The sequence below is a fragment of the Delphinapterus leucas genome, chromosome 1 (assembly GCF_059928025.1).
Source record: "Delphinapterus leucas isolate spDelLeu-1000000601 "Yukka" chromosome 1, BTC_Dleu_Yukka2, whole genome shotgun sequence".
Taxonomy (NCBI): Eukaryota; Metazoa; Chordata; class Mammalia; order Artiodactyla; family Monodontidae; genus Delphinapterus; species Delphinapterus leucas.
In genome coordinates this window covers 175,316,905-175,341,310 of record NC_143129.1, presented here as the reverse complement: position 1 = coordinate 175,341,310, position 24,406 = coordinate 175,316,905, and the positions used below count along the sequence as shown (strand labels likewise).

The window sequence follows — 24,406 nt, the reverse complement described above, 5'->3', positions numbered from 1 at the left end:
GCTGGGTCTGGGCAGAAGTTCCTTCTCACCACCTCCAGGCCTGTCTTCACCACTCGTTCTCATTCACGACTTTAAGACTCTGGAAGCCTAGAATCCACTGGGATCCGCAGCCCGTGGACCCCAATGTTGTGGCTGCAGGAGGGGAGCCAGCAGGGCCTGGGGCTCCAGGCTCTGCCCGATGACGCTGCTCGTGGGAACAGGAGCTGAGGCCAGGCCAGAGAGGTCAGTTGCGGGCATGGAGGCTGCAGGCCAACCAGCTGGAGTGGGTGAGACTGGAGAAGATGGGGTCCAGGAAGCCAAAGAGGGGGCCCTGGGAGGGGTAGGCAAGGCACAGACCCTGTAGGAGGAGATCCCTCGGGCTGCAGGGTCCTTTACCCAGAATGTGTCAAACCTTGTGAGCTGTGTCATTCTTAAAGAGGCAAGGCCACACCTAAAGGGAGATGGAGGTTACCCAGAAGATCATTCCTAAGATTAGGGGCAAAGCTGGGCAGGGTCATCCGTAGGATTCAAGTTGGGACTTCTGTTCGTGTTAATCTGAGGCCTTGCCGGAATTTCTCTTTAACTTAAACCACACAAAACTATTCCTTTTTGGGAAAAGGAATCATCAACATCTACTTAATATTCCTTAACTTTTACTAAACTCCTCTGTATGCCATACACTTTGGTACATGTGGAGAGGAATACAGAGATGGGGAAGATGCTGTTCTTGGCCTGTATAGGGAGATCTTTCTTCTCCTTTCCTCTATCTCTCCCTACTCCTCCCTCCCTCCACTCCCAGGCCGTCTTCTCTGGAAGGCAGTTTAGCTTTGGGCTGAGCAGACATGGCCTTGGGAGTCAAACTAATGAGGTTCAACTCAGAGCTTTGCCACTTAGCAGCTGTCTGGTTTGGGTGAGTCATTTCTTTTCCTTTGAGCCTCGCTGTCCTAATATGCAAACTGCATCTGACAGTAGTGCCTCCCTCATAGGATCACTTTAAGGATACATGGGGTAAGCCACATAAAGGACTCAGCATGGTGTCTGTGCTTAATAAGCATTAGCTATTTCTATTAGTCATTCAACAAACATTTTTTTTCTAGGGCCCAATCTGTGCCATACTGTGTACTAGATGCTGCCAGGGGTAGAGATGAATGAGACACCCTCCAGGATTCATAGCCTAGTTTGTTTATTCATTGATTGATTCAGTTAGACAGTCAATAAATATGTATTAAGCCCTATGCTGGGTGCTGGAAAGTCAAAAGTCCCCAAGTTGCTCCCTGTCTGGTGGGGAAACGTTGTAATGTACTGTGATTGATGCTATGATGTGGGAGCTCACAGGCTGCTGGGAGAACACAGAGAAGCAGAACTTTTCCAGTTTGGGGCAGGACGATGGGTCCAGAAGAAGGCTTTTTGGCAAAGGTAGACCTAATTTCCTTATTATTTCTCCAACTCATAAGCATGCCTCTGTTCCAGGACCTTTGTACTTCCTTTGCCTGGAGCCTTCTTCTCCAGGGTGTCCCCACAGCCTGCTCCCTCCCCTCCTTCATGTCCCCTCTGCCCTGAGATGTTTCCTGGCCACCCTATTCAAACTGTCTGCTCCCACCATCAGCCCTCTTCCCCGCAACACACAGACACACAGACACACCACTCTCCTCCTTTCCTGATTTTTCTCCACAGTGTTTATCAACACCTGCCAAACTCTATATATTTTATTTATTGACTTGTCTATTTCTGTCTGCTCCCACCAGAATGCAAGGTCTCTGGGGGCCATGAGCGTGGAGTTCTCATCTGTTTTGTTCATTGCTTTTCCCCAGAACAGAGCTTGGCACATAGTAGGTGCTCACAAAAGAGTTACTGAATGCTAAGCATGTTAAATCTAGAAAGAGGAGAAGGAATAGAGGAAGAGAAGAAAGTGGGGGGGGGGAGTAAAAGAAGAAAGACAAGGAGGAAAAAAGAGAGAGAGAGGGGGAGGCGAGTAGGGGGTGGAGAGAGAGAGAGAGAGAGAGAGCACAAGACGGTGTGTCTGAGAACTGGAAGAGGTTGGCATCAGTCTTCTTCCAAGCAAAGCGCTGGGTTGTGTGCGGATCCAAGGCAAGCCTGGAGAGGCGTGGCAGCAGGTCCTGATCGGCCACGGACCTGCCGGGGTACTTTGGCAGCTTGTGGCCCGTGCTGTCATAGAGGTGAGACCGATCGACCCAGGAACAGAAGGGGAGGCTGTGAACTCTGCCAGGCAGATATCAGGGAGGCGTCTGGAAGAGGTGGCTCCTCCTCTTAAGCGCTGGGAAGGAGTTCAAACGTTCTTCTAGGTGCCACGGGCATTCTAAAGCCCTGTTCTCATCTCCCCCATGCTAACAGACAGGCGCCGGATCACCATCTCTTGATTTCGCTTTGCGTCTGTTTCCTTAGTGCCTCACTGCAGCTCTGTCCACAGGACTTGCTCAGGAAATGGTTGCTGGGTTGGATTGGGGTTGAAGACAAGCGGATTGGCCTGGAATCGTGAGTATCTCAGGATCAGGAGCCTAGAAGCTTTGCTCTTAGGTCTTGGGTCTTGCCAGTCAGAGCCATAGGTTGTTCTAGGGCTTCTCCTGCCTCCAAAAAAGAGGTGGCATTACTGCATGGAAGAACAGTAGGCTTTTACCAGGTGAAAAAGAGAGTGATGTTGGTCCATCCATTCCAGATGGAGGGACCAACAGAAACAGAGTCAGAAAGGAAGACTTGTTCAGGGAATGCTTCCCAAGAACGAACAGCTGAATTGATTTTTCAAAGATAAAGCAAAACTTGTCCTTGCTACCAAGTAGGTGTCTGGATTGCATTTTTAGCAAAAGTTTTGGTGAAAGTTGAACCTGAGCCTGTTACATATGTACCAATAGACTGAGACCAAGACTGGGCTGGCTGTGTGCGTCTTTAGAGCAAACTGCCAACCTACAGAATGGCTGAAATCCAGTGAGACTGCTACTCCCTCCGGAGTTAATTGGTTTACCAATCCAATTGCTGTTACTCCACAAATAAGTATCAACCAACGAATATGTATTAGGCTTTGGGCTAGTGGCTGATAATGTGATGAAAAGCAAGACTGACAAGTTTCCTGCTCTCTAGGGGAAGGGGTAGGAGACGGATGTCATAAACAAGTAAAGAAATACATCAAAGAGAGTGAAAGATGATGTCAAAGTGCTGTGAGGGCTGAGTTGTAGAAAGGTAAAATGGGCATGAGAAATTGCTAAATTACTTAGGTTTGGCTAGGTTAATGGGAGAAGTTAAAGTTAGCTGAATGTTGATAATTGGCAAAAGCTTATAAAGGGAAAAAAGTCCAATTTAGTAGTTTGTTGAGTTCGGTCAGAATATTTCTATGATTTGTTGGTTTAATCTTGAGGAATATGATCACTGAATATGAAATCATTTCAACTATATAGAATTTTCATCATTTGTACCTAAGTAGATAAATCATCTGTATATTTGCAGAAGGAAAAAAAATTTTGTTGAATAATATACTGCATACAACATCAAAAAAAAAAAGATGGTGGTAAGTGCTGTGCAGGGGGAAAACAGTGATATGGGATTAATGGGAGGAGGAGGAGCTACCTTGGGTAGATGGTCAGGGAGGGCCTCCTGGAAGAGGTGTCATTTAAGATGAGACCTAGAGGATTAGGAATGAAGAGCACCATGTCTTGCTAAGTAACAGTATTCTAGGCAGGGGGAACAGCAAGTGCCAAAGTCCTCAGTAGAAAAGCTTGGAATGTTCAAGAACAGGTTAACATGAGAGCACCCACCGTCACAGAATGTCGGCCCTGGAGCTCATCCAGCACGTGTCCGACTTAATAGATGTTGCTCTTCGCAACATCCCTGGACATGACTTGGGCGTGAATCAGTGCTGGGGCAGGACCCCCAAGAAGGTGGGGAGCAGAGAATATTTGACAGGTTTTTCCATGCCATAGAGCAACTGAAGGGGTCCTGATTTTTCTGTGTTTTTTTTTTTAATCTTGGTAAAATGTAATATTTTTTCTACACTTTTACAAACCTATGAACCTAATCTTCGTAACTGGCATGACTGACTTCATGTGTTTCTGATGAGGCTCTCGTGTTCCCAACACCTAAAGAAACCTCCTTTTCCTGTGAAATCATGTGAGGGCGTGACTCCCCCCCCCCCCCCGTCCCCCCTGCCCCTACTACAGTTCTGTTCCTAAAAAGTGCCCCTGGGGACAGGAAACTCACCACTCCCAAGACAGCTCATTATTTCCCCAGGACACTGGAGTTGCTAGAAAAATCTTTCTTGTCTCTAGCTCAAACCTGACTCCTTGGGGTGCCCACACTTGGGGCCAGCTCTGCAGTGGAGCCACGTGGGACAACGATGCTGCTTTTTACCCCTGAATATCCTTCAGAAGTTTGGAGACAGAGGCTGGATACCCCAAACCCCCTTCCAAACACCAGTTGGCCCCCATTCCGTCTATCTGACAGGCATCCTGTGACCCAGACACCCCCAGTTTTCAAGAAGCCCTCCTGGAGATGGGGCTCAGGAACAGGCACTCCCCTCCAGGTAAGGTCAGCTAGGGCCTCATTCTGGGCACCCACTCCTGCCGTCACTGCCGACACAGCTGTTGCTTTTGTGATCTGACTGGTATCAGGCTTGGGGATCATACATATGATTGCTGAGCTGTGTCACCCACCCCTGTCCTTGTGTGCTTCAGTTCTGGGGATCTTAGGATAAGACCTATTCAGTCTCTTCTTATTGAAGTCACATCATCTTGCTATTGATGGAAGTCATTCTGGGACACTCAGCAGAAGAGTAAAACTCCTTAGCCTGACACCCAAGGTTCTTTGTTGACACACCCAGTTGCATCTCTTCAGCTAGCCTTTCCCACCATTCCTAAATTCCTACTGTACACGTAGAGAAGGTCCCCTTTTCTGAGAAGTCAAGAGCGCGCATGTCCGTCTTTCCTAGGAAGAAGAGCAGACATGAATTGAGCCTTTACTCTGTGCCAGCACAATTCTAAACGCCTGCCATGTATCAACTCAGAACATAGGGATGAGGCAGGTAAAATGATTCACCCCATTATTCAGGTGGGTAAACTGAGGAGCAGAGCACTTGCCCGAGGTCACAGCTGATAAGTGGCACTTCCAGAATGCGGGCTCTTAGCTACCAAGCATCCTTGCCTGGTAAGTGTGTGTTCCCAGCTCTACATTCAGTGACATGATGTGAGTTGCATGAAATTGCACAGGGTGAGAGTATTTACATGACAGAAATTGGCAAACGTTAAAAATCAGGGCTTTTTACCCCACTGGAGGGTCATTTATTAAATATTTACTAGAATATCGCTGCCTAACACCCTCAGCTACCCCATCTGTTTGCAGTTCCCTGAATGAGCCCTTATAATTCATGCCTATGAGTCCTGCATGTGCTGTTCCTTCTACCTGAATGCCCTTCCTCACATTCTTGTCCTGGTGAACTCCAATCCACTTTCTCTCACTCTCTTTTTTTTTTCATTTTTAAAAATTGTGGTAATATACACATAACCTAAAATTTACCATCTTAACCATTTGAAGTATGTAGTTCAGTGGCATTAACTAGATTTATAGTGTCGTGCAACCATTACCACCAACCATCTTCATAACTCTTTTCATCTTATAAAACTAAAACTCTGCATCCATTAAACATTAACTCCCCATTCTCCCTCCCCCAGCCTCTGGCAACCACTATTCTACTTTCTGTTTCTATGATGTTGATTAAGTATCTCATGTAAATGGAATCATACAGTCTTTTTTTTTTTTTCATCAATTTATTTTATTTTTGGCTGCATTGGGTCTTTGTTGCTGCACACGGGCTTTCTCTAGTTGCAGTGAATGGGGGCTACTCTTCGTTGCGGTGCGCAGGCTCTCGGCGCGCAGGCTCAGTAGCTGTGGCTTGCGGGCTCTAGAGCGCAGGCTCAGTAGTTGTGGTACAAGGACTTAGTTGCTCCGCGGCATGTAGGATCTTCCCGGACCAGGGCTCGAACCTGTGTCCCCTGCATCGGCAGGCGGATTCTTAACCACCGTGCCACCAGGGAAGCCCAGTCTATGTCTTTCTGTGACTGGTTTATTTCAGAATTCCCTCCCCGTTTAAGGCTGAATACTATTCCATTGTATGTACACACCACATTTTACCTATGCATTCACCTGTCAGTGGACGCTTGGGTTGCTTCCATGTTTTAGCTACGTGAAGAATGCTGCTATCATCATGATTGTACAAATATCTCTTTGAGACTCTGCTTTCAATGCTTTTGGGAACACATCCAGAAGTGGAATTGCTGGGGTGTATAGTAATTCTACTTTTAACTTTTGAGGAACTGCCATATACTGTTTTCCACAGCAACTGTACCATTTTACATTCCTACCAACAGTGCACAAGGGTTCCAATTTCTCAAACCTACTTTTAGAGATTCAGTCCAGGTGCCTCCTCTTCTAGAAAGCCCTCAGTGACCTCTTCATCCTGGGATGGGTTCCTTTAATGTGCTTATACAACATTTACTGAGCAACTACTATGGACTAGGCTCTGAGCTGAGCACTTCAAACACGTGTTTACAGAAGAGATGGTTTCTGCTCTCAAGGCACTCCCTGTCCCATTACTGATGAACACATGTGGGATCTTCCCGGACCGGGGCACGAACCCATGTCCCGTTCATCGGCAGGTGGACCCTGAACCACCGCGCCACCAGGGAAGCCCTACTAATTCCATGTTTTAAAGTCACTTGGTAGGACAAGCAAAGCATTTCCAAGGTCTGGGCTGGGAGTTTATCATTGCCCTGTGAGAGTTAGTGCCAGATACTGCTTGACCTGGGATATCTCGGGACATCTCCCTAGAAATAAGACCCAAATCCCTGTACACGGGTAACTCACCCTGAGAGATGGGTAGAGAGGGAGGAGCAGGTCCCTTGAAAACATCTGCCTTTGGGGGTCAACAGAGATGGGGGGTGAGCCGCCGGAGGACAGATGGCAGACTGTGGCCTCTTGAAGGCCAGAGGGAAAGAGTTTCAAGAAGGAGGAGGTGATCATTGGGATGGAGTGTTCAAGAGAAGCCCAAGCTTGGGCAATGCCAGGCTTTGGGGGATCCCTGAGAGCTGGCTTAGGGATGCAACAAAAGGTACGCAGCAAGGGGTTCAGAAGAGAGTGGGTGACGGACAAGAGGAGGTGTCTATGTCCTGAATTTTGGCTTTTAGAGGAAAAAGAGCTGGAGAGAGGTCAGCAGAGGCAAGCGATGTTTTCCTTTTTTGTTGTTTTGGCTTCCTTCTGTTTGGTTTAGGATGGTGAAGCTTGTGTATACCTGTAGGCAGAGGAAGGAATTGGTTGAGAAAAAGAAATGAAAATGCAGAACAGAGAGGACTTTTCCCCACAGCAGTTACTGCCCTTGGACATACTGTATATTTACTGGATGCCTTTACTATCTGTTTTCCCAACCAGAAGAGAAGCTGTCCTATTCACAGTGGATCCCCAGCAATAACCTGGCAGGGATTAGACACTCGATAAGTACTTTCCGTATTGAAATGAATTCACAGCATTCCTGCGGGTGCCTGGTGCTTAGGTCCTGGGAAGAGAAGGGTTCATCGGGGCCCAAGGAGGGGCTTCTCTCTGATACTGCCGTGAGGGGAGGGGGAGAGGAAAGGAAGTTAAGGGCGAGGAGGGGAAGGAGCTCACACCCACACTTCTCAGAAAATTGTGTGTTGAGGGGGTGTGTGTCAGGGAAAATGGGCCATCGATGGAGAATAACCCTGACTGTGGTTATTCCCTCCTCTGTGTCTCTCCTGGAAGCCTCCCAGGCGTCTGGCGTGCTTCAGGAAATAGCTACTTCTGAGCGCAGACAGGAAAGATATCCCCAGTGGTCTTGAGGGGTGAAGTAAGGCTTTCTGCGAGAGTTACCATGCATCCTGGAGCTGGCCCAGGTGGGGTGTAAGAGGTGGGCAGGGAGGCCCTTAAAACCAGCTGGGCCCAGCTCCTGCCTCTACTCCAGACCGAGGACAGAGAGAAGGTGTCACTGGTGAGGAATCTCATTCTGGGGGCTGTCTTGCCCGAGGTGGGTGGGGTCAGGGCATATAGAGGGACGGGGCTGTGAGAGGAGACCCCTGGCCCCTCATGGCCTCCCCTAGATTTCGGGGAGGTCTCAGTAGCACCTTCTGTATAGTGGGGGTTTGGTGCTGTTGATCATTTCCATCCAGGAGACATGAACTGGGATGCGGGGGTGGTGGTCCTGGGAGCAGGGGGGCTGCTGTATGTAGACTTGGAGGACCTGTCTCCCCAGTGACCCGGCCACTCCCCGGGCCCTATGTCTCCATGCTTCTGTCAGGCTGTCTGTCTCCACTCTCCCCACCTCACATTACTGCAGCCAGAGCTCCACTCCACAATTATCTCTTGGCCTCGCTCATTCTTCTCTGTGGTTGCCTGATAAAAATATCCAACCACACATCCTTCTGCTGGGAGCCTCCTTTGGGATCCATTGATTGTCCACGTTCCCGGCCTCCAGAGCAGCTATTTCAATGCCTCTGCCACGTCCTCTGTGAAACTTCTTTTGTGCACCTTCAGACTCCTCTGTGTGGGACCTGGCACTGCTCCCTCACAACAACAGCCATGTCCCAAGATGATCTAATGTGCACCTCGGATTTTGATTTTCATTTTCTTCAGGTATGGTGAAGCCAACAGATCAGGAGACAATTGCATTTAAAAGCTAGTTTGTTACAGTTTCCAAGAGAAGGGGACGTACCACACCTAGCAGGGCCACACAGAGAAGCACCAGGGTTGATCAGGAGACAGAAGAAATGAGGGAAAGCATGGCCCAGAGCCTGCATTGTGTCTTCTGTGGCTAAGGCAAGACAGGCCAGGGTAAACAGTTTAGGACAGGCTAGCTTGAATAATTTCAGTGGACTTCAGGCCGTAGGGGTGGTCCCTGGTGGTCTGGTCCCGGCCCTGGGGTGATTTAGGCCAGGGGAAATATTGGCTGGGAGTGTGAAATTGAGATAGAGGAAGTGGCTGGGCATGGGAGTTTAGGATCGGTTGGTTTGCACTTGAAAGCCACACTCACAGGAGAGTCTTTCGCTTTATCTAGGGATTAGCTAGTCTTGGAGGCGCTGTCTCTTTCCAGCCCGGCAAGGTCCCCAAGATGTTAAAGTGTCATGCAATACAGAAAATGAGCAATTCGATTAGTTCACAGGGGCTGTTCAGAGCAGTGGAGTAGGGTCAGTCAAAGGAGTAGATTCACAGTCCTGGGCTGAATCCTTGGGCAACTCACTTTCCCTTCCTGAGGCTCCATTTCTTCGCCTGTAAAGTCCACAACTGCTATTCTCTCTTTCAACAAATGCCTGTTAAAGGGCAGACACTGCCAGTAGGTTTCACTGGACCCACGTGTTAGGGTCATTTGCAGGTTTAAGGAGACAGTGGATGGTGTCTGGCATGTCTTAGGTGCCCAGTACATGGTAGCTGGTGTCCTCCTCCTGTTACAGCTCCAGGAAGCAGTGAGGAAGATTGGCTTGGAAGGGTAAGGTCTAGGGTCATTTTCCTTGTCTGTTTAGAGCCCTCAGAGCGGAGGCTGTGGGCGGACAGAACCCTCAGGAATGTTCTTGGAACTCAGAGGAGCTGCTGGACAAAGGATGGCATGGAGAGGCCAGCCCAGCTGCTGGGAGCCCTGGGGAGTTGGAGGTTGTGTGTTTGGAGCCAGGCCACAGGAGGTACCAGGGCCCGGGGCAGAGCTCTGGCAGAGTGACCACGGAACTCAGGGATCAGAGACAGCAGGGCATCGGAGTGGAATCCTGGCAGACTATAGGTCAGCTGAGCAGCTCTGGGTGAACAAGGACTTTGGGATCCAGAGAGGAAAGGGAAGCAGGCAGCCACTGGTAAGGAACTCCTAAGAGGCCAAGATAGAATCCATCACTGGCCCGAGACATAAGGAATTTCCCTTGCCTTCTGGGTGTGATTTTTTTGGACTTGCGCCTAGTGATTCATGCGTTTGTCAAAGGTAGATGCTGGGGAGGGAAGCTGGGGCCTCCAGGCCCATGGGTTAGAGCATGTGAAGGACCCTAGCCCACTCCGCTCAGAGGGGAACACATCCCTCTAGGGAGGGAGGATGTATGCGGCAGTGAGCGACGCGCCAGGCTTGGGTTTGAACGTCACCTCCACTTTTTATCAGCTGCGTAACTTCTGGCAGGTTGTTTGAGCTCTCTGAGCCTCCATTTCTGCACTGGCAAAATGAGAACTGTTGGGGAGGAAGACATTTTCTACCCCTCTAAGTTCTCTTGGCTGGTCTAAGAATTAAATCGACATGAGATACACTAACAGGAGAAAGTCAAACAAAAGTTTAGTAACACGTACACATGGGAGAGACCCAGGAAAACTAAGGAACTCACCAAAATGGCCCAAGCCCTTATCTTAAATACGATCTTCTGCTCAAGACCAGAGAGGATGTTGGGGGTAGGGGTTTGGGACTTCAAAGGAGAGGAAGGCAATTCACATAGAGTTGGAAAAGCAGGTGTTTGTTATGCAAATGTTTGCTGGGCCTGCAGAGACTATGCAACACAGGGTCGGCTCTGGTTTCTAGGCCCTGTCAAGTTTCTCCAGCCACAGCTATTCCCGTATTCCTTACAGATACCTCTATAATAGTTCTGTGCCGGGAACAGAACCTTTATCTAAATCCTTGAGGCAGCTAAGGGAGAGGTAAAAAGAAAGACTCCCCTAATCTTCTGTTTCTTAAAATTAATCAGCCTAAATTAATCCTTATGCCAAAGAGACACACTTTGGGGTTCAAATTTTGCTCCCCTACAGAACAATGATACCTACCCTTCAGAGCTGTTGTGAGTACCCAGGGTTGACTTATTTTTGTAGGTAGACATGGTGCCTGGGGCCCATGAAAATGTTTTAATTTTAAATTCTTTTAAAATCAGGAGAAAAAATAATATAATATAATGAACGTATAAGAATGAATCCAGCCTGGACTGTATTTGTTTTTATACCAACACAGCTGTAAAATATAATTGAAAAAGAATTTTCAGGAAGGAGCGATTGTGTTGGGGGTATTTGCCATGGGAAAATTCTCTCCCATCTCTAATGGGGACAACGACCCAGGGTGCCCCTCTCCTCCCAGGGACCCCTTGGGTCAACTCCTTGAGGTTTTTGCCTCATTTTTCCAGCTGCTGTTGCCTGTTTACTGCCCAACTTGAGAGGGTGGGGCCTGGTGGGCCATGGAGTGGCCCTCCCCAGCCAGGAGTGGGTCTGAATGGGCCATGAGGGCCTCTCCCGATCGACATGTCATGGGCTGTGTTTTCTTTTCCAGAACCATGGAGATGAAGGGCCTCCTCACACTGGCTTGGTTCCTGGCTTGTAGTAAGTGCTTGCCCCGAGACCTCTGAACTTTTGACCTTTCACCCCACAGGAACAATATGGTAGTGGAAAGGAGACCAGTCTTGGAAGTCCTGGCGACCTGATTTTGAATCCTGGCCCTACCCTGACCATGTCGATTTCAGCAAGAGCCTTGGGGTCTCCGAGCCTCTGTCTCCTTATCTGTGACACAGAATAGTCCACGGGTTGGGCTGCGGCAGGATTCTAGGAGGGGATATGGAAAGATCGTGCCACGTGGAAGACATGGGGCTTGTAGACATGGGAGGCAGATTTTTTACTTTGATGCCAAATAAAATACGATAAAACTATCACAACACAAGATCCTTATATAAATATTCCGTTCCACAATTCCTGGGCATTCTCTGCTCAGGCCTGTCCAGGTTTTCTACATGTCCCACCTGCTGCCACCTCCCAGCTGGAGGGAACTGCCCAGCGTGGGGGGAGCCTGGCTTTAGGCCTCCCCTGCAGCCCCATCACCATGTATACAACCTCTGACAGGCTGTCCTACTGATGCCTTGCCAGATGCCTGGAGACTGCAGGGAGAGTGGGAGAGTGCCTCTGGCTCACTGCAAAACCCTGGGCAAGTCACCTTCCCCTCTGAGCTACAGTTTCCCAACTCTAAGATGAGGGAGCTGGCTCCAGGGATCTCTACGGGTCCCACGCTGCTCTAAGATTCTGTGCCTCCCGTTCCAGAAGGCGTCAACTGCGGGGAGGGACGGGTGTATCATCAGGAGAGACAGGAAGTGCCTGTCTGCCTGCTTCATACTGATAACGATATTCATTAACCTTAACATTTCTTGGTCACTTACTATGTGTCTGTCACTGTGCTAGAAATTTACATACTTTATCTTTTTTCAACCCTCATGACGTCTCCAAAAGGTAGGCGTTCATGTTAGGCCACCCCCGCCCCCGCATTTTGCAGATAAGGAAACGGAGGCTCTGAGAGATGAAGTGACCTATTTAACACCATACTGTGAGTTAGTGGCAGAGCTGGGATCGTCCACGTCCAAACCTCCAATCCCTTCTCTGTTTGCCCTCACGTTTCTCCTTCCTCTCCCATGAATGGGGAGGATGAAAAAGGGACACATGGGTCCCTCCGAGCCTCGAGGTGGAAGAAAGGGAGGGAGCACGTGGGAAGGTGGGCCTGGAGCGGGTCTGCCTGGGCTGTCTTTCAGGCGCGCCTGCTGTCCCAGGGAGCTTGCTACAGCTGAGGCTGATGACTGAGCAGCTGACCAGGAAGCCCGCCCTGATGAGCTATGGCTTCTACGGCTGTTACTGCGGCTGGGGGGGTCGAGGGACCCCCAAGGATTGTACTGATTGGTGAGTTAATTGTCATGACTGCCCTTTGTGCTCCAGGCTCTGTATCCACATTATCTCATCTAATTAGATATCAGTTCTGAAAGACGAGTATTAAAGCACCATTTTATAGATAAGAAAACTGAGTCTTAAGAGAGGTTAACTGACTTGCCCAAGAGACATCTAGTAACTCCCCGAATCTCAGTGCCTAATATATCAGTTGATCTATCACTACATAACAAACCACCCCAAAATGTAGTAGCCTAAAGCGATGACAACCCCTTATTTTGCTAAGATTCTGCCACTTGGGCAGGGCCTGGCGGGATGGCTTGTCTCTTCTCCACCTGGCTTCGGCTTGGGCCGCTCCTCTGAGGCTGGGCGATCTGCTTTCTAGAATGATTACTCCTATGGCTGGCAAGTTGTTGCTGTCTGCTGGCTGGGAGCTCAGCTGAGGCTGTGGGCCAGGGGCCTCAGTTCCTCTCACTTAAGCCTCTCTAAGCTTGTCTAGACTTCCTCACAGCACAGTGCCTCTTGGGTTTCAAGAGTGAGTGTTCCAGAACGGCATGACAAAAGAGCATGGCGTTTTTGTGATCCAGCATCAGAAATTCTACTGTGTCACTTCCACCGTTCTCTTCGTCGAGGCAGTCACAAAGGCTTTAAGAGAGAGGGGGCCTAGTTTCCACCTCTTGATTGGGAAGTGGCAATGTTCTAGAAGAACATGTGAGATGGGAGAGGTTGCTCTTTGAAAAATACAACCTGCTGGGTTAACAATTCTTATACAGCTAGACATGTATAAGGGGATGGGGGTCTTAAACAAATGGAGGGCAGATGGTTGGAGCCAAGCTTGTCACTGCTGGAGTGGGAGTTTACAGACCAGACAAGCAGGGACAGGAAGCTAGAATGATCTATGTGATAATGGATTAGAGTTGGAGACTTTAGTATAAACTCCTAGTTAGCTGAATATAGATGCAGATGGCTACATATAAAAATATGTAGAGATATGTGTAATTACGTGGGTTAATATAGATACATACTTTTTTTGCTCTGTCGTCTGAGGGGCCCTAAAAGAAACAATACCCCAGAAGCAATAAGCAGCATCTAGTGCCCAGACCTGGTTTCTGACACCATTCTCCAATAAGAGGAACCAAGGCTCCTTGGAGAGATGGCTGATCCTAGGACAGGGCAGGAAATATACAAGATGAACCTGGAGCTTTTTGTAGTGCCCCAAATTAAGGAAGAGCTTGAACAAAACAAGCCCAAACCAAACCCCTCATTGATAGGAATATGTCAAAGAGCACAGGAGCCAACTGGGAGAGCCCCTAATGGCCCAAACTGGAACAGCATGGGCAGCAAAATAAACCCATAACCCATCTCATCATGACAAAAACATCAAAGAAATCCCAGTAGGAGAGCATCCTACAAAAGACTTGACCACCATTCCTCAAAATTGTCAAGGGCATCAAAAACAAGGAAAGTGTGACTGCCACAGCCAAGAGGAGCCTAAAGAGACAGGACAAGTACATGTAACATGGTGTCCATCACTGGATCTTGGAATAGAAAAGAACATTTAGGTAAAAACTGAGAAAATCTAAAGAAACTATGGACTTTTACAATTAATGAATCAATAGTGATATATTATTGTTTAATTAGTTAACATTTATTTAATAATGTATCAGTATTGGTTTGTTAGCTGTAAGAAACGTATTATACTCGTAAAAAGTGTTGATAATGGGGGAAACTGGGTGTGGGGTAAAAGGGAGCATTTGGTACAATCTTCTCAATTTTTCTGTAAATCTAAATTTTAAAAAAATGCAGTTGCCCACAGCTATCAAAATTGAAGTTTAGTTATTGTTCATTTAACCATGTGAATCACATATCAATCCCAGGACCCAGGTTTCTCCTCTCTCGTGACTTTCCCCATGGCCTCATAGTCCTTGGCTGGGTCATCTCCATCCAGCTGAGATGGAGAGAGAGAGAGTGGAGGACAGAGTGGGAATTTTTTTTTTAACATCTTTATTGGAGTATAATTGCTTTACAACGGTGTGTTAGTTTCTGCTTTATAACAAAGTGAATCAGTTATACATATATCCCCATATCTCCTCCCTCTTGCGTCTCCCTCCCACCCTCCCCATCCCACGCCTCTATGTGGTCACAGAGCCCCGAGCTGATCTCCCTGTGCTACGTGGCTACTTCCCACTAGCTATCTATTTTACATTTAATAGTATATATGAGTCCATGCCACTCTCTCACTTTGTCCCAGCTTAACCTTCCCCCTCCCTGTGTCCTCAAGTCCATTCTCTACGTCTGCGTCTTTATTTCTGTCCTACCCCTAGATTCTTCAGAACCATTTTTTATATTTTTTTAGATTCCATATATATGTGTTAGCATATGGTATTTGTTTTTCTCTTTCTGACTTACTTCACTCTGTATGACGGACTCTAGGTCCATCCACCTCACCACAAACAACTCAGTTTCGTTTCTTTTTATGGCTGAGTAATATTCCACTGTATGTATGTGCCACACCTTCTTTAGCCATTCATCTGTTGATGGACACTTAGGTTGCTTCCATCTCCTGGCTATTGTAAATAGAGCTGCAATGAACATTGTGATACGTGACTCTTTTTGAATTATGGTTTTCTCGGGGTATATGCCCAGCAGTGGGATTGCTGGGTCATATGGTTGTTCTATTTTTAGTTTTTTAAGGAACCTCCATACTGTTCTCCATAGTGGCTGTATCAATTTACATTCCCACCAACAGAGCAAGAGGGTTCCCTTTTCTCCACACCCTCTCCAGCATTTATTGTTTCTAGATTTTTTGATGATGGCCATTCTGACTGGTGTGAGATGATATCTCATTGCAGTTTTGATTTGCATTTCTCTAATGATTAATAATGTTGAGCATTCTTTCATGTGTTTGTTGGCAATCTGTATATCTTCTTTGAAGAAATGTCTATTTAGGTCTTCTGCCCATTTTTGGATTGGGTTGTTTGTTTTTTTGATATTGAGCTGCATGAGCTGCTTGTAAATTTTAGAGATCAATCCTTTGTCAATTGCTTCATTTGCAAATATTTTCTCCCATTCTGAGGGTTGTCTTTTCGTCTTGTTTATGCCTTCCTTTGCTATACAAAAGTTTTTGTTTCATTAGGTCCCATTTGTTTATTTTTGTTTTTATTTCCATTTCTCTAGGAGGTGGGTCAAGAAGGATCTTGCTGTGATTTATGTAATAGAGTGTTCTGCTTAGGTTTTCCTCAAAGAGTTTTACAGTGTCTGGCCTTACATTTAGGTCTTTAATCCATTTTGAGTTTATTTTTGTGTATGGTGTTAGGTAGTGTTCTAATTTCATTGTTTTACATGTAGCTGTTCAGTTTTCCCAGCACCAGTTATTGAAGAGGCTGTCTTTTCTCCATTGTATATTCTTGCCTCCTTTACCAAAAATAAGGTGACCATATGTGCGTGGGTTTATCTCTGGGCTTTCTATCCTGTTCCATTGATCTATATTTCTGTTTTTGTGCCAGTACCATACTGTCTTGATTACTGTAGCTTTGTAGTATAGACCGAAGTCTGGGAGCCTGATTCCTCCAGCCCGTTTTTCTTTCTCAAGATTGCTTTGGCTATTCAGGGTCTTCTGTGTTTCCATACAAATTGTGAAATTTTTTATTCTAGTTCTGTGAAAAATGCCATTGGTAGTTTGATAGGGATTGCACTGAATCTGTAGATTGCTTTGTGTAGAATAGTCATTTTCACAATGCTGATTCTTCCAATCCAAGAACATGGTGTATCTCTCCATTGGTTTGTATCATCTTTAATTTCTTTCATCAGTGTCTTATAGTTTTCTGCATACAGGTCTTTTGTCTCCTTAGGTAGGTTTATTCCTAGGTATTTTATTCTTTTTGTTATGATGGTAAATGGGAGTGTTTCCTTAATTTCTCTTTCAGATTTTTCATCATTAGTGTATAGGAATGCAAGAGATTTGTGTGCATTAATTTTGTATCCTGCTACTTTACCAGATTCATTAATTAGTTCTAGCAGTTTTCTGGTAGCATCTTTAGGATTCTCTTTGTATAGTATTATGTCATCTGCAAACAGTGACAGCTTTATTTCTTCTTTTCTGATTTGGATTACTTTTATTTCTTTTTCTTCTCTCATTGATGTGGCTAAAGCTTCCAAAACTATGTTGAATAATAGTGGTGGGAGTGGACAACCTTCTCTTCTTCCTGATCTTAGAGGAAATGGTTTCAGTTTTTCACCATTGAGGACGATGTTGGCTGTGGGTTTGTCATATCTGGCCTTTATTATGTTGAGGTAAGCTCCCTCTCTGCCTACTTTCTGGAGGGTTTTTATCATAAATGGGTGTTGAATTTGTCAAAAGCTTTTTCTGCATCTATTGAGATGATCATATGGTTTTTCTCCTTCACTTTGTTAATATGGTGTATCACATTGATTGAATTGTGTATATTGAAGAATACTTGCATTCCTGGGATAATCCCCACTTGATCATGGTGTATGATCCTTTTAATGGATTCTGTTTGCTAGTATTGAGGATTGTTGCATTTATGTTCATCAGTGATATTGCCTGTAGTTTTCTTTCTTTGTGACATCTTTGTCTGGTTTTGGTACCAGGGTGATGGTGGCCTCGGAGAATGAGTTTGGGAGTGTTCCTCCCTCTGCTATATTTTGGAAGAGTTTGAGAAGGATAAGTGTTAGCTCTTCTCTAAATATTTGACAGAATTCACCTGTGAAGCCATCTGGTCCTGGGCTTTTGTTTGTTGGAAGGTTTTTAATCAGTCTCAATTTCAGTGCTTGTGATTGGTCTGTTTATATTTTCTATTTCTTCCTGTTTCAGTCCCAGAAGGTTGTGCTTTTCTAACAATTTGTCCATTTCTTCCAGTTTGTCCATTTTATTGGCATATAGTTGCTTGTAGTAATCTCTCATTATCCTTTGTATTTCTGCAGAGTCGGTTGTTACTTCTCCTTTTTCATTTCCAATTCTATTGATTTGAGTCTTCTCCCTTTTTTTCTTGATGAGTCTGGCTAATGGTTTATCAATTTTGTTTATCTTCTCAAAGAACCAGCTTTTAGCTTTATTGATCTTTGCTATTGTTTCCTTCATTTCTTTTTCATTTATTTCTGATCTGATCTTTATGATTTCTTTCCTTCTGCTAACTTAGGGGGGGTTTTGTTCTTCTTTCTCTAATTGCTTTAGGTGTAAGGTTAGGTTGTTTATTTGAGACGTTTCTTGTTTCTTGAAGTAGGATTGTATTGCTATAAACTTCCCACTTAGAACTGCTTATGCTGCATCCCATAGGTTTTGGGTCATCGTGTTTTCATTGTCATGTGTTTCTAGGTTTTTAAAATTTTCTCTTTGATTTCTTCAGTGATCTCTTGGTTATTTAGTAGTATATTGTTTAGCCTCCACGTGTTTGTATTTTTTACAGATTTTTTTCCTCTAACTGATATCTAGTCTCATAGCATTGTGGTCAGAAAAGTTACTTGATACGATTTCAATTTTCTTAAATCTACCAAGGCTTGATTCGTGACCCAAGATATGATCTATCCTGGAGAATGTTCCATGAGCACTTGAGAAGAAAGTGTATTCTGTTGGTTTTGGGTGGAATGTCCTATAAATATCAATTAAGTCCATCTTTTGTAATGTACATTTAAAGCTTGTGTTTCCTTATTTATTTTCATTTTGGATGATCTGTCCATTGGTGAAAGTGGGGTGTTAAAGTCCCCTACTATGATTGTGTTACTGTTGATTCCCCCTTTTATGGCTGTTAGTGTTTGCTTTATGTATTGATGTGTTCCTATGTTGGGTGCATAAATATTTACAATTGTTATATCTTCTTCTTGGATTTATCCCTTGATCATTATGTAGTGTCGTTCTTTGTCTCTTCTAATAGTCTTCATTTTAAAATCTATTTTGTCTGATATGAGAATTACTACTCCAGCTTTCTTTTTTTTTTTTTTTTTTGGTGGTACGCAGGCCTTTCACTGTTGTGGCCTCTCCCGTTGCAGAGCACAGGCTCCAGACGTGCAGGCTCAGCAGCCATGGCTCACAGGCCCAGCCACTCCTCAGCATGCGGGATCTTCCCGGACCAGGATACGAACCCACGTCCCCTGCCTTGGCAGGCGGACTCTCAACCACTGCGACACCAGGGAAGCCCTCCAGCTTTCTTTTGATTTCTATTTGCATGCAATATCTTTTTCCATGCCCTCACTTTCAGTCTGTATGTGTTCCTAGGTCTCTTGTAGACAGCATATATTTGGGTCTTGTTTTTGTATCCATTCAGCCAGTCTATGTCTTTTGGTTGGAGCATTTAATTGATTTACATTTAAGGTAGTTATCAATATGTATGTTCCTATTACCATTTTCTTAATTGTTTTTGGTTTGTTATTGTAGGTCTTTCCCTTCTCTTGTGTTTCCCACTTAGAGAAGTTCCTTTAGCATTTGTTGTAAAGCTGGTTTGGTGGTGCTGAATTCTCGTAGCTTTGTAAAGCTTTTGATTTCTCCGTTGAATCTGAATGAGATCCTTGCTGGGTACAGTAATCTTGGTTGTAGGTTTTTCCCTTTCATCACTTTAAATATCCTGCCACTCCCTTCTGGCTTGCAGAGTTTCTGCTGAAAGATCAGCTGTTAACCTTCTGGGGATTCCCTTGTATATTATTTGTTGTTTTTCCCTTGCTGCTTTTAATATTTTTTCTTTGTATTTAGTTTTTGATAGTTTGATTAATATGTGTCTTGGCATGTTTCTCCTTGGATTTATCCTATATGGGACTCTCTGCACTTCCTGGACTCGATTGACTATTTCCTTTCCCATATTAGGGAAGTTTTCGACTATAATCTGTTCAAATATTTTCTCAGTCCCTTTCTTTTTCTCTTCTTTTTCTGGGACCCCTATACTTCAAATGTTGGTGCACTTAATGTTGTCCCAGAGGTCTCTGAGACTGCCCTCAATTCTTTTCATTCTTTTTTCTTTATTCTGCTCTGTGGTAGTTATTTCCACTATTTTATCTTCCAGGTCACTTATCTGTTCTTCTGCCTCAGTTATTCTGCTATTGATTCCTTCTAGAGAATTTTTAATTTCACTTATTGTGCTGTTCATCATTGTGTGTTTGCTCTTTAGTTCTTCTAGGTCCTTGTTAAACGTTTCTTGTATTTTCTCTATTCTATTTCCAAAATTTCGGTTATCTTTACTATCATTACTCTGAATTCTTTTTCATGTAGACTGCCTATTTCCTCTTCATTTGTTTGGTCTGGTGGGTTTTTACCTTGTTCCTTCATCTGCTGTGTGTTTCTCTGTCTTCTCATTTTGCTTAACTTACTGTGTTTGGGGTCTCTTTTCCGCAGGCTGCAGGTTCATAATTCCTGCTGTTTTTGGTGTCTGCCCCCAGTGGCTAAGGTTGGTTCAGTGGGTTGTGCAGGCTTCCTGGTGGAAGAGACTGGTGCGTGTGTTCTGGTGGATGAGGCTGGATCTTGTCTTTCTGGTGGGCAGGACCACGTCTGGTGGTGTGTTTTGGGGTGTCTGTGACCTTATTATGATTTTAGGTGGCCTCTCTGCTAATGTGTGGGGTTGTGTTCCTGTCTTGCTAGGTGTTTGGCATAAGGTGTCCAGTACTGTAGTTTGCTGGTCATTGACTGGAGCTGGGTCTTAGCTTTGAGATGGAGATCTCTGGGAGAGCTTTTGCTGTTTGATATTACATGGAGCCGGGAGGTCTCTGGTGGACCAATGTCCAGAACTTGGCTCTCCCACCTCAGAGGTACAGGCCTGAAACCCAGCCAGAGCACCAAGACCCTGTCAGCCACACGACTCAGAAGAAAAGGGAGAAAAAATAAATAAATAAAATAAAATAAAATAAAAAGTTATTAAAATAAAAAACTATTAAAAATTAAAAAATAATAAAAAAGAAAGAAAGAAGAGAGCAACGAAACCAAAAAAGAAATCCACAAATTATAACAAGCACTAAAAACTATACTAAAAAAACCCCAAAAAACAAAAACAGACAGACAGAACCATAGGACAAATGGTAAAAACAAAGCTATACAGACAAAATCACACAAAGAAGCATATACATACACACTCACAAAAAGAGAAAAAGGAAAAAATATATATATATATTTTAAAAAAAGGAAGAAAGCAACCAAATCAATAAAGAAATCTACCAATGGTAATAAACGCTAAATACTAAACTAAGATAAACATAAAACCAGAAACAAATTAGACGCAGGAAGCAAACCCCAAGTCTACAGTTGCTCCCAAAGTCCACCGCCTCAATTTTGGGATGATTCGTTGTCTCTTCAGGTATTCCACAGATGCAGGTACATCAGGTTGATTGTGGAGATTTAATCACTGCTCCTGAAGCTGCTGGGAGAGATTTCCCTTTCTCTTCTTTGTTCGCACAGCTCCTGGGGTTCAGCTTTGGATTTGGCCCCACCTCTGTGTGTAGGTCTCCTGAGGGTGTATTTTCCCTTTTGAGAAGTCTGAGGTCTTCTGCCAGCGTTCAGTAGGTGTTCTGTAGGAGTTGTTCCACATGTAGATGTATTTCTGATGTATTTGTGGGGAGGAAGGTGATCTCCATGTCTTACTCCTCCGCCATCTTGAAGGTCTCCTACAGTGGGGGTTTTTTATGGGTAGGTTTAGAAGTGCTGTACATTTTCCAGGGTACCAGCCTCGTCATGTGACCACACATACCTGCAAGGGGGGCTGGGAAATGTAGTCTCACCGTGGGCCCAGGAGGAAAGAGCTGGTCCGTGAACTGGTACATGTGTGGGACAGACTTAATGGAAGAGCAGGAAGGACTCAGCCATATTATGAGATTCTTTCTTGGTCAGATCTCACCAACCATGGTGGCCTCTGCTCAAGGGACAGGCCCCTTCTGCTCAGGATCTAAATCTCTTGCATTGACAGGTGCTGTTGGATGCATGACCACTGCTACGCACGGCTGGAGAAAAAAGGCTGCAATGCCTTGACACAGGTGTACAGATACAGAGTTGCATGCGGCCTGGTCACCTGTGGTAAGGCTGGGGCTTCCATTCAGGCCACTGGAAAAGCCTGGGTCCCTGCTGCCTCTGAGGTCAGGTGCCCCAAGAGGTCAGCCAGTCTATATCTTGGGGGCCAGAGATGGGGGCAACAGGGGCAGGATTATTGCAGCTGTATCTGACCTCTAGGGGGCGGGCGGAAACATCTTAGACTCAGCATGTATTAGGAGTCAAGTGCTTTCCATATGTCCTTTTGCTTGCTGTGGGGTGGCTTTAGTGTCTCCACTTTACAGATGAGGAAACAGACTCAAAGGCTTGCCAGTGCACACAGCTAGAGTCGGGATTCAAGCTCAGGTCCTTCTGAGTTCAAAGCTAAATCTGGGGATGGTGTCTCCTCTCTGAGAACTGAAGTTCCTCCAGAGACAGGGCTGTCTCCATCACCAGACTGAGAGCTCCCAGTCTGATGGGGAGGGAATGCGTGTCCTCCATCAGACTGGGGACTCCCTGAGGGCAGGAGTTGTGTCTCCCTCAGCTGAAACCTCGCCCTGGGCAGCAGCTGTGCCTCTTCCATCAGGTTATGCACCCCCAGTGTAGATGCTGTGCCTCCCACATCAGACTGAGGGCAGGAAGGAGACTGGGGAGTCTGCTCAGGCTAGCAGCAAGTCCTGACTGAAGCAAGTCCAGAGTCAGTGTCACAGAGCATCTCTTCTTCCTCATCCTGCATTTGGTGTCCTGTTTGCAGAACGTGGGTCCCTCTGCCAGATGCAGCTCTGCGCCTGTGACCGGCATTTCGTCTACTGCCTGAAAAGAAACATGAGGAGCTACAACCCTCTTTATCAATACTTTCCCAACTTCCTCTGCATCTAGTCGTCTCAGTGAGCTCCTCCTGGACCAAGATTCTTACACCCTCTCCTACAGCACAGAGCTTACCCACTCTGCTGGAATCCCCAGAGAGGCTCCCAGGTCTGGGACCTCATTCTTGATGTTCCACTGGGCTCGGAGGAGGCCCACAGCCTCACTTCATCCTCCAGAGTTCCAGGAGAGTGACTCTGGTCATTAGACTTGGCAAGGTCAGGGTCCCCGGCCTCCACTTGTGAGATCAGCCGCTCTGGTGCCGAAAGCTCGCCCTTCACTCCAGGCCAGCTGTGTTTCTCCTCATCCCTGAAGACAGCCCTGCTTCTCCAGGAGGGAGGCTTTCCTGGGATGCATTGACTTTTCAGTTCTGCAGTTGGGTTATCACTACCATCCTGTAGAGAATTTTCACAGAAGTGGAAGCAAAAGTGACTCCATAATTCTGCCACATAGGTATTAAATAAAATTCCTTCTCAAGACTAATAATAACCACACAGGTATTTCCTCTGCTGTGGAGGATTGCCTGCACCTCTTTCTCTGCTGTTGGGGCACCAGACCCAGCATTAACCATGTTCCCTCAGAGGAGGAAGGTACAGATTAGTAACTAGAAGGTTTCCTGGGATGAGTACCAAGCCTTCTTTGGGGCTCATCTCCTTAAACCTTGGGTCCACTCGAGCCAAGCACTGGACCTCATTCTTCCTCCAGGGAGCGGGGAGAAGATGATTGGCAATCGTGCCGTCTTGGGCTTCCAGACCAGAGAGCGCCGCATTTGAATGCCAACTTGGCTTCTCCAGCTGTGTGGTCTCAGGCTCATTACTGAACCCCTCTGATTTCTGGTCTCTTTAAAAAAGAAACTGTAGGGCTTCCCTGGTGGCGCAGTGGTTGAGAGTCCGCCTGCCGATGCAGGGGACACGGGTTCATGCCCTGGTCCAGGAAAATCCCACATGCTGCGGAGTGGCTTGGCCCGTGAGCCGTGGCCTCTGAGCCTGCGCGTCCGGAACCTGTGCTCCGCAACGGGAGAGGCCACAACAGTGAGAGGCCCGCGTACCGCAAAAAAAAAAAAAAAAAAAAAAAAAAGAAACTGTAATGTTTTTTGCGATGTAAATTGGGAATCCCAAAGCTACCTTGATGATGACCTGGCGATGCTGAGGTTCTGGGATTTCACAGAGCAAGACATTAAAAAATAGAGTTCGGGCTTCCCTGGTGGCGCAGTGGTTGAGAATCTGCCTGCCAGTGCAGGGGATATGGGTTCGAACCCCGGTCTGGGAAGATCCCACATGCCGCGGAGTAACTGGGCCTGTGAGCCACAACTACTGAGCCTGCGCGTCTGGAGCCTGTGCTCCACAACAAGAGAGGCCACGATAGTGAGAGGCCCGCGCACCGCGATGAAGAGTGGCCCCCGCTTGCCGCAACTAGACAAAGCCCTCGCACAGAAACGAAGACCCAACACAGCCAAAAATAAATAAATTTATAAAAAAAAAAAAACGTTCAACTATGGGGTTTATTTTTACCAAGGAAGGACACTAAAGAGTCCACCTCATCTATCTATTCATAAAAGAAAGGGTGTTCTAATACCCAGACTGCAGGAAGAAAGGACACATCCCAAAACAAAGGAGAGTCCTTTCCAAGAAAGGACATTTGGCTTCCTTCCATTGACAAATCCCAAAATAACCACATGATAAATGGGATCTATATTTAAAAACCTCCAATGTTGAACATTTTCAAAATAAAATTTAATTTTATGCAATTACCCTGAATGTACTAGTGTTTTCGAAAAGTTTGCTATGGACTCGCGTCTAAATTTGACAGTGTAACAAAGAAAGCAATTCAAATGTCCAATTCGCTCATGAAATTTTTTTGATCAGAGCCATTTTCCAAATCCATTTTTAAATAGGTATGTAAAGGAAATTGGGAGCTTCACTCTCAATGCCATTTCTCTTCAATTGCGATATTCTGGAT

At 45.8% G+C, this 24,406-nt stretch overlaps 1 protein-coding gene across 1 annotated transcript; it reads left to right on the top strand.

Annotated features, from left to right (window-relative positions):
- Nucleotides 1–228: 228 nt before the first annotated feature.
- On the top strand, nt 229–24,197 carry LOC111163292 (phospholipase A2 group V). The gene is made up of 4 exons (XM_022551857.2): nt 229–11,307; nt 12,498–12,642; nt 21,525–21,631; nt 22,338–24,197. The coding sequence occupies exons 1-4, from the start codon at nt 11,166–11,168 to the stop codon at nt 22,460–22,462; spliced, it is 519 nt and encodes a 172-aa protein (XP_022407565.2). The 5' UTR covers nt 229–11,165; the 3' UTR covers nt 22,463–24,197.
- Nucleotides 24,198–24,406: the final 209 nt, after the last annotated feature.